This window comes from Netta rufina (genome assembly GCF_964035555.1).
Source record: "Netta rufina genome assembly, chromosome: 4".
NCBI lineage: Eukaryota > Metazoa > Chordata > Aves > Anseriformes > Anatidae > Netta > Netta rufina.
In genome coordinates, this window is record NC_140127.1 from 10,407,988 (window position 1) to 10,427,222 (window position 19,235).

Below are 19,235 nucleotides of genomic sequence, written 5' to 3' on the forward strand. Positions count from 1 at the left end.
TCTAGGTCTGTGTGAGCTGAAAGATGAAAAATCAGACATCGTAGTAGATCCTCTCAGGCAAGTTGAGGAATGAGACTGGTGGCTTCTGCAAGGACTTGCAACCACACTTTGCTGTGCTGACATATTGACCACTGGGATGCTTCACCCCCAGGGCCTCTGTCCTGCATGCCTAGTCTTGATTTCTTTCTAAAACAGGCGCAGAAGCCAATGTTTCCTTACCCAAGCTCTTTCAGGGTTCTTGGACCAACTCGCTTTTATAAAGCCTAAACTGATCCTGGGCTTGCTTATTTTTTTATATGTTTATGTTTAGTATTTCATATCTACAGACCCATCCCAACAACTTACGTTCTTAAACATCACAGTCACCAAATAATTAGGGTTGGATGGGATTTCAGAAGGTCATGTAGTCCAACCTCCTGCTCAAAGCAGAGTGAACACTGAATTCAGAAGTCTCCGCTCTATAATCCATTAACAAGTGATCCCAGCTACTCATTTTATGCCCTTGCTTTCCATCCCACTCATTGTACAAGCCCCTCTTTGGTCAGTAAAAAAAAAACTTGGGAAGAAAAACTGTGTCCTGCTAACATACTGGAAATGCTTTGAATATATCAGTAAAATAGCAGGAAAAGGGGAGAAAGTGACACAATTCATTAAGATTTATAATAAGCTCCTGGCAAGATTGCTCACTAGGGACTGCTATGAAAATACTGTCATCACAGGTATGAGGGAAAACTACTGCCATAGATCAAAAACTGGCTAGGAGAATTAAGAACAGGTGAAATACTATGTCAAGCCTAATGATTTCACCTGAAACAGAGTAGTGAGGAATTAGAGAGACATTACAGTATCAGAAAGAAGGAGACAGAGAACAAGTCTCATAGTAATGAGAATAACAAGAGGCCTTGAGTTAGAGATGGTAATCTGAAACTTCTGCTCTCTTGTTCCTTATTAAAAGGGGAGGAGGAGATATTCAATGAAATAGCAGAGTAAGAATGTATAAAGAGACTGAAGGAAGTGTAATGAGAATATAGAAACTGCTTGTTGCCTCAGGATGGCTTTTCAAATCAGGGAGTTAGCACAATTAAAAATAAATAAATAAATAAATATTTGCCTTTGCACAGATAACAACCCTACATAGAGTTAAACATTAAATTAAAAGAAAATGTATTTAATATCTATCTATTCAAAGTATTGGATCCCAACTACAAAAAAAAAAGTCCAAGAAAAACAAAAGCGAAAAAAAAAACAACAGACCCCACAAATAATTGGAGAGGGACAGCAGACTGCCTAGTATATACTAAATATAGATTTTTTTTGCACCTTTTCCTGATGTACATGACAGTAGTCCCTAATTAGAGTCAGTTTACCAATCTGTCTAGTCTGACACTGAGGCGATCGGCTCCGGGGCAGACACGCTCTGCAGTGGGGAGCAGGGGATTGTGGTGGGCAGGGGGTTCCCTGCATCAAGGCAGCTGAGGGAGCCGCCAGGACCCGGCAGCCCTCACGAGGGTGTCTGACAAAGTGTGGGCAGAGCCAGGAGCACCCCCATCTGTTTTACAAAGGCAGCCCCTGGGGAGCACGAGCAATCAGGAGGTCAGCACAGCAGGGTGCGCAGGAAGAATGCTGAAGCTTGGCCAGCTTGACTAGGGGGCAATGGTATCCACCTGGCAGAAGGCCATGGCCTCCAGGAGCTCAGCTCCCACCACAGCCAATGCAGCCTCTCAGAGCTCTGGGGGGGAACATGCTGCTACCGAGGTGTCTGTCTGCTGGGTGTGCATCAATTATTTTTCAATGGTGTATCTCAATTATTTTTCAATGGTCTTGGGAATACAGAGGGGTTCCAGTTAACTAGAAGTGGGCAAGTGTGGTCCCAATTTTTAAGAAGAGCAAAAAGGAAGATCCCGGCAATTACAGGCTTGTCAGTCTCACTTCAGTGTCTGGTAAAATCATGGAGATTATTCTAGGACGTATTGAAAAACACAGGACAATGCAGTCATTAGTCAGAGCCAACATGGGTTCACTAGGGGAAGGTCATGCCTAACAAGCTTAATTTCCTTCTACAACAAAATCACCCAGCTAGCTACCTGACCAAAGGAAGGCAGTCAATGTAATCTTTCTGGATTTGAGTAAAGCTTTCGATACTATCTCTCACAGTATCCTTCTGGACAAAATGAGCAGAATACAGTTAGATAAAAGCATAATAAGATGGGTGAACAATTGGCTGACAGGTTTAGCCCAGAGGGTTCTTGTAAATGAGGTTACATCAGGCTGGTGACCTGTCACTACTGGGGTTCCCTAGTGCTCCATTTCAGGACCAGTCCTCTTCAATGTTTTCATAAACAATTTGAATGAAGGACTTGAAGGCTTTTTTGAGCCTGTTTGTGGATGACACCAAATTGGGGGAAGCTGTTGATGCTGTCGAGGGTGGTGAGGCCTTGCTCAGAGATCTGGACAAATTAGAGAGCTGGGCAATCACCAACAATATGAAGTTTATCAACAGCAAGTGCTGAATTCTGCACCTGGGAAGGGGCAACCCTGGCTATACATACATACTGGGGAACAAGATTCTGGGAGCAGCCCTGAAGAAAGGGATCTGGGGGTTCTGGTCAACAGCAAGCTGACCATGAGCCAGCAGTGTGCCTTGGTGGCCAGGAGGGCCACCCTGGGGTGCATCAAGAATGGCATTGCTAGTTGGTCAAGGGAAGGGACTGTCCCACTCTGCTCTGTGCTGGCATGGCTTCACCTTGAGCACTCTGTGCAGTTTGGGGCACCACAGTATAAGAAAGATATTAAGCTGTTGGAAAGTGTCCAAAGGAGGGCAACAAAGATAGTAAAGGGTCTAGAGGGGAAGATGTATGAGGAAGTCGATTGGATTGTTCAGCCTAGAGAAGAGGAGACTGAGGGGTGGCTTCAAGGCGGCCTGCAGCTCCCTCATGAGGGTATGGAGGGGCAGGCACTGAGCTCTGCTCTCAGGTGACCAGCAATAGGACCCGAGGGAACAGCTTGAAGCTGCAACAAGGGAGGTTCAGACTGGATATCAAGAAAAGGTGCTTCACTGAGAGGGTGGTCAGACACTGTAACAAGCTCCCCAGGTAAGTGATTGCAGCACCAAGTCTGCTGGAGTTCAAGAAGCATTGGGACAGCGCTCTCAGATACATGGTCTGATTTTTGGATGGTCCTCTGGGGACTCAGGAGTTGGACTTGATGATCCATGTGGATCCCTTCCAACTCAGATATTCTATGATTCTATAAACACAGCATTACTTGTAGCCTATTGAAGTCAGAAAAGCATAGAAGATGGTGGGAAAACTTACTATTCCTCTTGTGTCACATCTGGGGAAGATGCATCACTAAATTAGCTACTGGTCTGAAACTTATTCCTTGCAGGCAGACATTTGCATTACAGAACACAAACCATAACAGGATTTGTACCCAGAAATCAAGGACAGAATAGCATGGGTCTGAACTTCATTCTTTTTAATTTGAGAATGCAACTTAAGTAATTTAAAACTAGTGTTTATGAATACAGTTATTAAAAAAAAAAAAAAAAAAAAATTAAAGTTTGATTTTTAAAACAAATACATGCAAAAAGATATCTTTTATCTGGCATAACTATGGTCTTCTTCAAAGACACGCTGGTACTTAGATGCATAAAACAAAAATACTCTCTTCTGCAGGCTTTTTGGGTTATGTGCATGTTCCTGATCTACGGCTGGTGCTTTCAGGTGCTGCTTTGTTATAAATAGGAATTCTCCTATTCATCATTTTTTGTATTTCTAATTTAAGAATTTATTATGTAGCCAAGGAACAAAATTCAATAACACCTGACCTGAACGAACCAGTTATTATGCACAGCAAATCGCTGAAGTGAGCTTTTTTCGACAACTTGAAGATTTAACTTTGAAAATAAAGTTTTGAAATGTTCATCCAAACAAGTCATGATTACTTATGAATAATGGATGTGTCTGAAGAAAACCAGTCTGGTTTCAAAGCAATTTTCCCTAGAAAAAGATCATAAAATTAGTTAAATAACACATCTATTCTACAGCAATCTGTCTAGATCTCCTCTCAGCAATAGAAGATATTTGGACTGAACTTGGCTGAATCACCAAGCTGGATGGCACAGTCTAACTTGTGATGCCATCGTCTGTGTCTCACTTACTCTATTACACAGCCACTGTCAATTCAGCACATTTCAGGAACACTGAATGCACTTAAAAAAAGAAGGAACATGGTCTTCTCCAGCCCTCCTCTACATGCGCTTCACTCTACAGAAGTTCTCTCTACAAGTTTCACATTTAGAAATAGCAACTTGTTCTTGCTGAGGTCTCTGTCCTACATTCACTGCTGCCTCAGCTTCTGACCATCAAATGTAAGCCCATATAACACAAGAGATTTCTACACAGGAAATAACTGTACAGAACATAAATCTTACATGTTACCTCTTGAACTGTCACCTTGTATTTCCTTATACTCCAAAAAAAAACAAGAAAACATGCTAAAATTTTTACACTTCAAACACCAGCAGAATAGAAAGCCAGGTAAGCTCTCCATTTATCAGCTAACTCTAACAAAGAAGTCATCAAATAAACTTGTAAACACTGATGGATTTTAGAAATAGATTTCTCTGAGGTAATGTGAAATGCTGAGAGAACCATAAATGTTTAGAAGCAAAACGTTCTAGTAGAAGACAAAGATGTAGCGTGACTGCTTTCCGTGGTATTATGGATTTGACAGAAATTGCCCGGGTAATACTTACCATAGTCATTATCATAAAAAATGATGAATTTCTGCCAGGCATATTCTGTGATCACCCTCAAGATGACATCATTCAAGTAGACAGGAGGGCGGACAGATAGTGTGTAGTCATCATTACGGTTGCTCCTGGTGAGCCCGCAGCCGCTCCTTGGTGTTCCTGCCGTCGAGCGCTGGATGAAGAGGTGAGGGATGTGCATGGCATCTGCCAGCGACTGCAGGGATCCCGCTGATGTGCAGCCAATGGAGCTCACAAGGGCCAGGATGCCTTGGTTCATCAAGTCACAGGCTGCAAGAAAACACAGAGGTATTCAAGATGATGAGAGCAGTTCAGTGCATAGGGCCTATTTTTGCTGCTGAAACGCAGACACTGGGCAGTTTTAACCACGTGAAATGCAGATAAAATTTTGTACACTGAGTAATTCACTAAAGTCATGAAGATTTACTATTCACTTTGAGCTGTTTTATGGTGAAAGCTGAAAGACCGCCCTGTTTACCTTGCCCAGAAATGATTTCTCTCTTCAAAATGGGACCTACCCTGGACCTTCTGAGGAACATTAAGAACAAATTACAGCTGCTGAATTAACATGGCTTCCCAAGGAGAGAAGCACTCTTCAAAGTCTAGCACAACAGCTCCATGAGTAGCATCTTTGCTTTATACAGAGAAAATCTGAAAAAAAACAGCCCACCCTTGCTGTCAACTTTTGAAGACAGCTGAATATGATTACATACATTAACTTATCCAAGCAAAACGAGTTGCTTTTGGGTTCTAAGAGAAGCAAACAACAATCTTATGTAACTTATCCTTTTGGTATATTGTGCTTTTTTTTTTTCCTTAAACAAAAAAGACTAAAACAAAATGCTTTCAAAGTTCAGTGAACAGTATGCACATTCTTTTTACTTCTTTAAGAAAGTCATGGTGTTGCTTGCACAAAAAAAGAGTACCTTGTAACTAATGGTCCAGCTAATGACGGCTGAGTTGCAAGCAATGTGAAGTACTACACAAATGACAGCCACATTAATACCAGAGGTGTTTATCATGATTAATGTTAATGCAATCAATAAATACCAAAAGAATTAATAATAATTAGGCCTGTAATTTTGAAGCATTACCCGGTGAAACAAAGTACAGTCAAGTGTTTATTTTGGGCTTCTAATAGAACTGAGAGCTTGAATGAGGAAACAACACAAGCTTGTAGCATAATTCCCCAGAGTACACCCAAGGCTAAATTTTGAAATACTCAATTTGCCACTGGCAAAGCTACATGTGTAGTTAACCTGCATTTACGCATGGAAATTAAGTAATGGTATGGTAAAGAGTAATATGCATTTACATATGCAAATATAATACAAAACTGTGCAATTGCTTATCTTGTAGGAATATTCTGTGCACACAACAGGTGCAGGCAAAAACAAGAAACCCACATGCGAGAATACATTTCCCTAAAAAGACAAAAATATACTAGCGTCAGACCTGTTGTCTCATATCATACGGCTCTTACTCACAGTGAGTAATGTTTTACTCTGCAAACACTTATTGATCACAATAGGAATATTTACAACGTGACAAACGATTCAACCTGAATGGAGTTACTGCAGTCAGGTTCATGGGGAGCTTGACTTTCTAGCCAAAGGATGGCACTGGAGGCCATGAATGCAGAGGAATACCTTATAAAGCCAGTACATTATTCTAATTAAGATTCAGAGATCTGGAACATGCCATGATGGATTCCCAGGGCATACTGATGCCACTGAGGCTCTGACTGATGAGAACACTTCATGCAGATAAATATGGGAGAACGGGTGTTCTCATAGAGTGGCTTCCAAGTGTTTTGACTTCAGAAAAATTGTTCCTTTGTATATGTTCTGAATATACCACAGCTTTTGGAGCAGCTCCTGGGCTTCAGGTTAAAGGTACTAGATTCTCAATACTTACAACTATTCGTTTTCAGAACGTTATCAAATTATTATTGTCAACTGGGCAAAAAAGTATCAGTGTATCACAAGTTTCTAATATTCAGAACGCCTTTAAACAATCTCTTTAGCTATTCATCTAGTATGCTGTTCGTTTACATTCCTCGTTATCTGTACTTTCACCAGAGGTAACAGGCTTGTCTAGCTGCATTTATGCAGATCCTGAATCTCTTTCCTGATACAGTTCTCCATAGAGTATTGCAATATTTAGATTGCATATCCCAATAAGAATGCTACCACACGAGAAACTATTTTTATTGATATTGATCTATCCACTGATAAATACCTGTAGCTACTTATATGTCGATAGATATCCTTACAGCTAGATAGCCATAGATTAAAAAAAAAAACAAACATCAACACTAGACTTTGCAAAAGCCTACTTTTAGTTCAATGAAAATTTAGAAGGTCCCGATACCATCCATTTCAATAAAATATGGAGTATGACCTTCCAGTATCTCAAGTATAACATTTAAAAATACACCAGTTGGACCTCATTACAAAAATCACTTGGAAATGTGTACACTTGTAGGCATATTTCAGACTGAGCATAATCAGTGCACTCACAGTACTGTGAAGTGGGAAACACTCTTTTTGTGGAACATGTTATTGAAACGTGAATGGGAAGAAAGCAGCACGGAACATTTAGCTCCACAGGGCCAAATGCTAATACCAGCAAGCAAACCGAATAAAGGCTTAAAATCTTCCCTCTCAGCATTGCACCATATTTATTACAATAGCCTCAGGGCTGAAGTTGCCTTTTTGGCTCTTTCTTCCATTAAGTGCTTATAAGCACTGTGTGTGTTGGGTTGGGGCAATATGCACTTAATTATGCTCACAAATGGTCTTATTTCTGTACACTTAGAGACTATCCAATACACAGAGTTAGATGCTAAAAAAGGGTATCTTGCCAATCAAAACTGTTTATTTACTATTACCTCCTTAGAGGTTGTATTTCCAACCTGATGCTTACTCAACTGCCGATACGATCAAGGTGTATTAATCTGCAACCGATTAGAGAAACACAAATATTGCTGGATCTTTTAAGACCTCACCACTCAGGACAGAAAAAAATGTCAAGATCAAATGGGTTTGTACTCACTTACATTGCAGGCTTAACACTGAAGGAACACAGAATTAACAACAGTGTTTATTAAATGCTATTGTTTCGTAAGTTATGTCTATGCAGAAGTTGGAAAGACATTAATTCACCTGCATAACCTGATAACAGGTGCTATTAAAAAACTGGACCTTCACCAGCTAAAAGAATAAAATGGATCAGACTTCCACACATTGTGTAGAGATAATATCAGGACTGTCTACAGAATTTAAAGTATTTCTCTATTGCAGATATACATACAGACTCTTTCTTGTATAATAAACACTTGCAAGTACACAGCCTTATGTTTCACTCTTCAGTTTCTTGTCTACCTCAAAATGCAAAGTTACAGAATTTCCAATAGTGGTGGGCTTATTGCCAGCAAAAAAAAATAAAAATAAAAATAAAAAATAAATAATAATAATAAAAAAATCAGTCTTTCTGAGTAAAATCTCTTCTAAGTTAGTTTGGCATGGTGTCTAAAGAAAGAAAGAAAGAAAAAATAATAATTTTGTGTTCAGTATGCTATTTTTTTTAAAATAAAGATCACAGCCAATGCAACTTGAAATAAATAATTTATATCTAGTCTATCAGCTTGTATAAGCTCTTCCAGCAAAGCAGAATTTAAATAGCTATGGTTACAAATGTGTCTTTAAAATGTTTTCTCTCTAAAATGAAAACAATGGTAGAATCTTAAATAACTACCAGTTGCTGTAATTGAGGGAGAAAAAAAAAAAAAAAAAAGGTAACAAAAAAATCTATATATAAAAGCAGGTTTAAAAGGAAACTATTTTGTGCAGCAATAAATAAGAAACACTAAAAAAGGACTGAGATTTAACTCTTGCAATTAATGAGACCATTTTCTTCCTCATCTTTCACTGTTTTTTCATGATAATGAATCACAACATATCAGCCTCATATACCACAAACTGACAAGCCAGATTGAAAAAGTTTATGTAAGATCTCTAGTCTTCAGAGTAAGTCTGTAGAGTGTAACTTTGCTCCCATTTAAATTGTTGGTTAAACAAAAGACATAGCAACTTTTTTTTTTTTTCCCCTAAATGCTAAATATTGCGTGTAAAGCATGAGGGGCCACCCTTTAAGTAATCCAAGATGCATTCTAGGGTCCTTTTCATTTTTTATAATTTAGAAACTAAGGTAGTACTGAGTACACGGTTACTAACCTAGTATATGTTAATTGAACAGAATCTAGATCTAAATTCTGTTCTAAATAATAAGTCCTGGTCCATTGGACTTGATTTGCACATCCCAATGTCATTCCCATAGATGGCGTTTTCAATGCTAGCATCATTTCAGTTTCTCTGCTCCTGGGTTGTTTCCATGTTTTATAAATGTAAAGCAGTACCTCTAAGCTATTTAGTTGAATGCGAAGCTGGAGAAACAAGACTTTACCTGTTATCTGAGATAGAGAGAGACAGGTTATACTCAGTTTTCCCTGTATATCTGCCCTGTGTTCCAGAAGTGCTCTGAAGACTCTGAAACCAGAAGGGCTCTATTTGAGTGGGATATATCAGCTTTCTCTTGACTCCTGCTGAAGGTGAGGACTGCCTTTCTACAGAAACATCTCATCTCCTTCCTACTCTCTCTTTTGGAGTCTATAAGATTCAGCACCAGATGGATAATGGTTTACCTGGAAGGATGTTCTGATTAGTTTGTTCCCCATTGCAATGGGACAGCCAGGAACCCACCATCCATTCAGAAATAAGAGAGAAAAATCCAGTCCATAAGAACCTGAGGTTTTCTCTATACATTACACATGAAGAAAATACTTACCGATTTATTAATCCATTTTGAAAATTAATCAACCCCCTACCATCACCCTGATTGTACTAATCCAGATCCAGATTACAATAAACAATTGATTTAAGGGGCAAAATTCAACATCAGGTGACTTGAGCACCTAATAAACAGACACTAGTCAATCAGAATATCTTTATAGCTTTATACAAGCTACCATTTCTTGTTTACTTTGGGAATAATATTGTGCTGACTGTTCTGCAAATCCTTGCTCAGTTTCAGGATGCAGATGAAGACCAAGGGACCACAGCGTGCAAATTCTTCCTTGCAAAGACTAAGGAATAACAATAAGTCTGGATTTCTTCCAATGAGATGTTCTCATCCCCCCAAGTAAGAAGCCATGCTAACCATAAAATAGTGTTTTGCCTACCTGTCACCCCTAAAACAGTCTCAAAACATCCATAAATTCATTACAAAAATGCGCTCACCTGAAAAAAAAAAAAAAAAAAAAAAAAAAAAAAAAAAGGAAAGAAACACAACATGAAAACTTAGAAGTTCAAACAGATAAACTATGGGGCTTTCTGTTTGGTGTTCATAATCTCAGATGCAAGATGTAGGGATAAAATGTGATTGTGGGGCCCATGATCAAGTGAGCCTAGTTTCAAACTTTCATTAAATCTTTTTAGTCACTTTCGGATAGCAATTCTGCTCTTGCAAATTATTCTTCCCTCATAACACAACAGTTCATCCCAGACTTAGAACTGAATTATTTCGCGATGAGTGACAGCACATTTTTAATATATCCTGAAAACTATTCAGAAGGAAATAAGAGTAAGACGTGAGGAAAAAAAAATAAAAAAAAAAGCACTATTCTCTAGATCTTAAAGAATATTCTCATCTGCAATGCAGATAAAAGTCTGTCCTTTCTTTCTTCCTTTCTTTCCTTCTTTTTTTCTATATAGCTATAGAAAACCTTTTCATTTACATTTTATCTGTAAACATTAACCAATCCTCCCTTCCACTACTCAACTTGGAACACTAACAGTGTTTTAAATTCACTTGTAATTAACCTTTAAGGGATTTCAGTTTGTCCTGACTGGAAAACAAACTTGTGTTTAAGTTTTAACAGATGTGCTTCCTAACCCCTGGGGTTTATTTGTTTGTGAAAAATAATCCAAAATTCTGCTAAAGAATAAATTTAAGAGTAAAAAACATTACTAGAAAGAGCATTTGCATCTCTGGTGCACAAAAACACCACAACTCTAGGATGTTTTTGTTAACAAGCCTTTTATGAAGTCTTTTTTTTTGGGTCAGATTTCCTTCCTTAAAGAGGCTTTGCCAACTATGGTAACATTAAATCTATCACATTAAAATTTAAAAACTCATCTGAGCCTTGAAAAATAAACTAGAAATCTCACAAGTTTGAAGGGAGGTAAGATGTACAGAAATCTTACTTTGACACCATCCTTTGCAGGACACAATGAGACAGCTTGAAGTAAGCGTAGCTTGCAAAAGCCAAGTTTCAAAGACTACTAAGTGGAGAACTCAACAATATCTCTCTTTGGACAGAAGTCAAGATTTATTTAACTGTAAGCCAACCTGTACATTTTCTATTAAATTCTAGAGAGACACACACTGAACTTGCCTTGCCAAATTATCACACCAGGCAGAGAAGCAATAGTAAGGCTTCCTATACTTAACATTTCTCAAATTTGTTTTCACCTGGCATTGAGCAGTTGCACCCAGGCCCTGGCTGAGAGGAGTGATAGCTCCTCACTCTTTGAGCAACCCTGAACTACCTGAAAAACATTTTGAAATAGTATTTCAAAGAAGTTACACAGACACAAAACCTTAGCTGAAGAATGGCTTTAGCTTCCATCTCCGCTAGCACGTGAAGATGAGTATATTGTAGAAAAAGTACCACTGCTTTTTAGGGTGCCCGTGGTTAAGAAGTGCAAAGAAGCTGCAGTGCTGGCAGCCCTGGCAAGAGGAAGGGATGCCAGCTAGCACTGTTGGAGAGATGATAACAATCAGATGAAGAAGAGCAGAGAAAAGGAGGTGAAACTGATTAAAGCCAGGCAGTGACTTTTACCGGAGAAAGTGTTAGAGAAACCACAAAATCAACATCTTAATCCTGACATCCCAGCAAGGATGACTACCTACAAAGTTAATGTAGCCCACCGAAAAATAAGGAGTGTGTGGAAACTGTGGCCTTAATTGACATGAATGACTCCAAAATTCTCATTTCTTTGTGTGCCGAACCTTAGCTGACACGAGCCAAACCTCATCTGTTGCTAGCATCCTTGCTCAAACTGTTGCATGAGCACTTTCCATTCATCCATTAAAGAAAATGAAAACTTTTCATTTCATGTGTAACCCTCAGTGGATTATACTTGATTACCTATTTAATGATGAAGCATATATTACTTCAGTCTACCGTGCAACTTCCTCCATCTCTTACTTTGTTCATCTTCACCCTTGCACTGTTGCTCAATCTTTTAATTTTCCTTACCAGCACTGTTTGAGAAGTTATTAAGTAGTGCATAGTGTCTTGATACCCTCTTTAATAGCTAGCTTGCCTGCTGCAGAGCAGAGAATTGCAGCATAGCAGCAATTATATGAAAACAAAAAGACTGAGCCTTAAAGAAGCTTAATATATAATTAGAGACAATTTTATCAACATATAACATCCCGGTAACATCACAGGGATTTACTCTAGTTCTGTGTTCTCTGAAAGTCTATGTAAAAGTATTAGAGAAAAAATACCAACAACAAATCATGTTTAAACCTTGGGTATTAGCAATTCTCATTTTATAGACTTGCTCAAAACAAGCCAGGGCAAAATTCTTGTTAAGAGAATAAAACAGTGATCTGAAATACCATTTGACAAAAATCACACTTTCCTTGCCACCGATCAGCCAGATTGTCAGGCAAGTTTCCCCTCCAGTTTTTCCAACTCAGATTTAACTTCTTCCTACTTGTTTTTTCTTCCCTGACTACAGAACATACATTTTCATGCTCCCATGGCCTGTTCTCACTCCCTCCTTAGCATCTACTCCAGCCAAAGCAACTTGCTCTTCCTCTTCATGTATCCCCCTCCCTCTCTTTTGTTAATTTCCCCCCAAACTTCTTCAACACATTTCCTCCAATATCAAGAAACAACAAGATCTGGAGGCCTTGGCACCAGGCTGAGAATCTGAAGGATTGTATCCTGGTCCCACATCTGACATTACTGTGTTAGATGACTTATTTGGGATGGGCAATCTCATTTCTCTTACGCTTTGGAGATTATGATCATAGAATCATAAGGGTTGGAAAAGCCCTACAAGATCATCTGGTCCAAGCATCCCCCTACCACCACTGTCACCCACTAAACCATATCCCTAAACACCACGTCCAACCTTTCCTTAAACACCCTCAGGGATGGTGATGCCACCACTTCCCTGGGCAACCTGTTCCAATGCCTGACTGCTCATTCTGAGACAAAATTTCTTCTACTTTCCAACCTAAACCTTCCCTGGTGCAAGGTGAAGCCGTTCCCTCTAGTCCTATCACTAGCTATCTGCGATGATACCTTATTTCCTTTGTAAGACACTTTTGCACGATCCAAATGCAAAAGATTACACCCTTCTCCCCTCCCCCCAACCATTTTTCCCACGGTTAGAAGACCCATTGCATTTCTCAGTATAATTCACGCTGCCAGAAGTTGCTTTACATCCCCTCTCTTTCCTGAGTGCTAATGTTTCATAACTCCCCTTTCTTGCCCAGCCTATTAGTATGGAGACAACAGGCTCTGCTGGAGAGATGCCGTGTGAAGCACAATAGCACAACCTAGTCCAGGGCAGACAAAAGAACACACAGCTGGTAGCATTAGCTTAATTGGAAGCCCTACAATGGAAAGAGCTGCCTGTGCTGCCCTGGACGAGCTTGGCATTCTCCCAAGCACAGATATTACTGAACAATACTGCTCAAAATAAGACCATCCCCAAAGGAAAAGAAATCTATGAACAGCAATCTGGGAAAGCTTTCTTCCTACAGAGCAAACAGCAAAAGGGACAGTAGCGTAACTTTTTTTTTTTTTTTTTGGTGGTGGCATTGCAAAGGAAACTCTTCATATGCCAAAAAAAAAAAAAAGAAAAGAAAAGAAAGAAAAAGGCATGCATTTAATTCCTTTTTTTTTTTTTTTTTTTTTTTTTTTTAAAGGCAATTCTACTAGACAAGTGAATTGAGCAGAACAATTTGAAGACCAAAGAATACTAAGGCCAGATCTTGTATTTGCCATGAAAGAGAAAAACAGACCCTACATCAAAATAAAAAAAACTTTGTGTGAGAATAAAAAGAAAGCAAGGAAGACAGTACATCAGTTTCAAAAAATACATGGGTGTGAAAAACCTGAGAAGTCTGCAGGAGTTCAGAACATCACTTCCATTAGCAACTTAGCCACTCAAGAAAACCTTCGACGAGTCAAAACAACTACCACCATTATTATTTGCTAAGAATAGACATTGTGCTTATTTCGCTGACTGACACACAGAATAACAATCATGTCAAGAATAAAAATATCAACTACCTTTTATAGAACACTTTTTATTTGTAGCTCTGAAAATGCTTTGCAAAGAAGCTCAGCATCTTCATCTCTATTTCACAGAAGAAAACAGATGTGCCAAGGGGAATTACTTGCCCAAGGTCAGAAAGCAAACCAAGGAAATTATTTTCCATGCCAAGCTAAAACATGCACAAAGACTGAAAACAAAGTCTTTTGTTGGAGCTTTTCATTGTTTGTTTTGAGCATTAGTGTGTGACTAAAAGCGTTTTATGTTCTGAGCCTAATATAACCAAGCTTTATAAAAAGGGAAGATTTGAAAGGCAAAGCAATGTGGCCTACAACAGTGGAATTAAATGACAAAGTTTCCCAGATGTGCAGTGACCCCAGGGCAGGCACACTCTTGGTTATGGGTGATGTGGGGTATGTGCCTCAACACTGAGAGACAAGCAAGTATGTATCAGGAAGCGAACGAGGCAAATAAAACCACAGAGGTAGGTGGGAGACCGTCTTGGTGGATAAAACAAAATGGCAGAAGATGTGGGGAATGTGCATTAAGCAGAAGTATTAAATTAAGAAGTAAGAGCTTCACAAAGAAATTACAGACAAAATCATAAGGTATTGAAGTAAGAGGGGGGAATAAACTCTGTGAAAATTGGGAAATAAACTCTCATGATTGGGCATTTTGAAGAATGACATATGCTTCCTTAGACTGAGTATTCGGTACCAGTGACAGAGAGATCCAGCATCTCAGCCTATATTACTTACAAATATCCTCAACATGGTTTCACATTTGATACACAGGGTAATTGTTCCTAACAACCTCAAATAGTTTATATGTTACTAACAACCACGTAAGATGGTGACAACACAGAAGAACACACTTAAAAAAAAAATAAAAAAAAAATAAAAAAAAAAAAGGATTAAGGGTGCAATGCTTATACAGAGAATATAGAGATTCAGAAAACAGAACTAATGGAAGGCATGGACATTAAAAAAAGAGAGAGAACCCACAGGTCTTCACATGGAACAACAATAAAGGAATACGAAAAGTAAAGGGTTAAATTATAGCCTTGAAGTCATAGAATAGGCTGTTAAATGTTAGTTGGTAAGCAATGAGATAGTGAGATTTGCAGTTGGGAAGTAATAAATCCATTTAGACATCAAGGAGGATGCCAGCTGCTGCAATGTGGGAATAATGGAAGAGAACTGGAGATACAGCAGGGAAGCCAGCAAAGATGGCCAATACATTGACAAATGTGTCAGTTGAAAGGGCATTGAGGAAAAGTCAACTTGGTGCATGTTATAGACAAAGCAGCAGCAGGGTCTGGCAGCAGCCTTAGCATCTGAAGGGAAGGAGATAGAAGACAAAATGTGCCTAAGTTTGAGAGTCTATTTTTACTCTGTTACTCCAGGAATAATGGTGCAGTGCTCTATTGGTGCCAGTTGCAACCTTTTACTGAGATTGCTTTGACTTTAATGGTTGCCAGAGATGCCAGAAAAAGACAGTAATGCATGTTTTCTTTTCCCTTGACTTTTCCCAATGTCACAGAAAAACAAATTTGCATAACTCTGAAATAGAAAATACACACTGACAATAAGGAACACTTGGGTAACACTAAACACTTAACCTTAATTGGAAGCAGCAGTTGATCTAAACCACACACACCATGAACCCCTACCAGTGCCAGGAGATTTTAAAACCTTCCCTGACAATGAAGGGACACACGTCCAACAGAAGACATTCCTGACCACTATCAGAAAACAATTGACATTCTTCCCATTTGGAACCAGAGGTAAAGCTCCTCTTTGCCTGGAAGTAGCATTTTTGAACTACGTCTCTCCCTGACAAACTCATAACTATGTGGGGTGTAAAAATGCAAGGCATCAGAATCCAGAAGTGGAGCAGATGTGCTTTTCTGCATCTAGCCTGTCCAGTGAAAGACATCAATGCCAGGTGCAGGAATGCCACGTGGAGTGGAGCAGTGGAACTGCTGAGTTTACTTGCTCACTTTTCCCTTGAATGCAAATAATGATTTTCTTTCTAGGTCTCTTAAAAACCTGTAATCACTATTGCATCTAAGCACCAGCCCACTGTGCTGCTTTGGATATTAGCAGCTTTCTTCCACTGCAGCTCTCAGTCCTCTGGGTTCAGTATTTCCTGCAGTGACTGACACGACTTTCTCCCCTTCCACCTGCTCTTTCATGAAACACACTGCTACAGCAACTCTGTACAAGGCAAGCATTGAATCCTCTACAGGACGATGTCTTTGTGACACATAGACTCATTTTGCATTGGTATCACAAGTTTCAAGCAAGTGGTTCTGTCACTGCTAGATGTGACTGAGGAACGCATGAGGCTTGCTGCTTGTATTGAGAACTCCTGGTTATGGACTGCAAGTAGCATTATTTTAGCCCCCTTTCACTATGCAACCTCATGATAGGAGGCATAAAACTCACATCTGGTAGCCTCCTGTGCATTGTACCTATGGTGCTTAGCTCTAGTTTGGTGCCCATGTGGAAAAAAGCACTTGCCACCATTTAGCTCTCGTAGCTTGTAGGGTTGTCCTGAAACTGGTACTAAACCAGAGTACCACATACCACCATCTGATCCACGATACAACAGATATCATGCCATATGAGAGCTAAGGCAAACAAGTGAAAAGACTTGAAATAAGTAACATTCTTTTCATTCCAACATAACCAATACTTCATGAAAGTATAGTAATTCCCATATATCAAAACACAGGAATCATACAGCAGATTAAGCAGCAGACATGAAGAGCTGAAGTTACAAAAGAAGTCTTTTTCTGCTCAATTCTTAGTTAAGCAGCAAGAGGCAGGTCTGTGTATGTGCCAGTGTCATCCTGAATACCTAACTGCTGTTTGAATCCTGCATGCACAATAGAAATAGCAAGCATGTTTCAGAAATGTTCCTTTAGGACTGGGTAAAGCAAAGTTTTCTTAGTAACGTGAGTGCTGCCAAGGGCGTTGCAGTAAAGCCCACACAGTCCTTCTGCCACTGGGCTGGGCTGATCAAAGAGCAGGCACTGCCTTGGTTTCCCACAGCATCTCATTAGTGTCCCGCAAGAGGTGTTCTGCAGGAAAAAGGAAGGTCAGTTTTCAGAAATTTAATTACAGATGACTAGCTGCCAAGGGTAAATAACTTTAAAATGCATTGTAATACATGTGTTTGCATAATTCTAGTACATTATTCCATTGTTTATACATCTGTTTCTGCAGAACTTGTACAAAACATAAGGGTTAAGCTTAGCAAATAGCCCAAACCTGCTCTCCTTTCAGCAGTTTGGAAAGGTGTTTTCTGACTTTTCCTGATTTTGGCCAAAGAATTAGTGAGGAGAGAGTCAAGTCAAGTACACTTCACCATTTTTCGATTTCCATTCAGTCAATTATTTTCCTTTGTTAGGAGGAAGAAAATTATATACTAAGGCACTGTCAGTTTGCTTGCCTTTTTCTCTCATTCTCTCCCCATTGCTGCTTTTGATACCTGTTTATTTTTAATAGGAATGCAGTCAATACATTTTTTTTTTTTCATATTCAATGTAATTATTTTTTAGGAATGAGATGCAAGCATTTCTTGTTTGCTATATCTGTGGTACACATAAACACACACACATATACATATATACAGACATAGAAAATATCACACAACTATCTTCAACCTCAGTCTGTGCGCACCAATACTCTGAGCCAAGCTGCATAAGCCAAGTGCAAACCCAAGAGAAAGAGTCAGGCTTCAACTTTAAGAGCAGTGTTATTTTCCCATCCTCCATCTGGGAGGCTGCTGCCTGCATTTCTAAGCCTTTAAGCCATCCAACTGCAGGAAAAATCTAAGGTCAGTCCTTTGTAAGGCTTCAATTAACACAGGCATATATTTAGTATTAGTGCAAGAGATGACCCAAAATCCAGTGATTTTGTCCCCACAATAGAAAATGAAAGCCTTTTCTAGCCTGAAATTGACATTTGAATTAATGCAGCTTTCATTTCTTATTATTTTCTATGAGCAATGTCAGATTCCACAGAATGATTTGCACAGAAGTTTGAAACAGGTATAAGGACTGTCAAATTACTACACTTTCCAAAGCAAGAAATAAAAGAATAGACATAGGCTAGAATATAGGCAGGAGAAATAGAATAGGCAGGAGAAAAAAAATAAAAATCTTATTTCTAATATCAGTACCTTTGCTAGAGTTCAAACAATGTTAAAACCCAGTGATGTTAAAGAATGGCAAAAAAACTAGTATCTTCATTCACCTCTAAGATTTAAAAACCTCAGAAACTGGTATTTAAAACACAGAAAAAAAAACATTAGGAAAAAAATAATATATATATATCCAGCCCTGTTCTCAGTCTTTATGTATCTGAAAACCAAGTACAAAGCCTTGGAAATGCAGTAAAATGCTCTGTTTAAAGCAACTTCCCTATTAATTTAACAACCTCATCTATTTCTTCCAATAAAAAAAAACTTTTCTTATTCCCTCAGTTTTTGGACTGCTTGGTGCCAGTCAGTACTGAGCACATGCCAAGGCTGAGTTTTGACAGCGATTTAAAATTGCGATTACAGCTACATTAAACACCTTGGGAATGCCTCCCAGGTCTGGCATCATCCACATGCTTTATCCTAACTCTACCTTGGGAGGGCTTCTTTCCCAAAATTTAATTTCTTTTCAAAAGAGATGCAGGTATACTGCTTTGAAGAGACCTAGATGGAATGCCTAGTACCTACTTGGACAATAAATAAATAAATAAATAAATAAATAAATAAATAAATAAAGGAGTATCTCTGCAGTAGAACAAACCACAGCCACAGCTTTACCATGGAACTTCTGTCTTAACCTTTTGCTGTTTGCCACAAGGACAATTAGCTATATTTACATACAGCTGATTTCTATTATAGCTTTATTTCTATATAGCTATAAATATATATAGCTAATTTATATTTCTGCAGTTACGTGGTCATTTGTCACTCTCTCCATGAGCTTCCACAGAGGAGTCTGGGAGGTTGGTTTCATGCACTAATTTTTGGGAAAGTCTTAAAGTTTGCCATCAAAACCAGGATTGCCAGTGCCACTGGAGAATGATGAA

The 19,235-nt window shown here is 38.9% G+C and overlaps 1 protein-coding gene across 2 annotated transcripts in view; it reads right to left on the reverse strand.

The window, feature by feature from the left end:
- Positions 1-19,235, reverse strand: part of GRID2 (glutamate ionotropic receptor delta type subunit 2) — a gene marked incomplete at both ends in the record, with an annotated part of 702,974 nt that overhangs the window by 294,871 nt on the left and 388,868 nt on the right. Inside the window, one exon of one of the 2 annotated variants that reach the window (XM_084285975.1) lies at positions 4,760-5,044. The exons of the other annotated variant lie outside the window; for it this stretch is intronic. Within the exon in view, the coding sequence (XP_084142101.1) occupies positions 4,760-5,044 (285 nt within the window). The remainder of the gene's footprint in view (positions 1-4,759; positions 5,045-19,235) is intronic. 2 annotated transcript variants of the gene reach the window in all.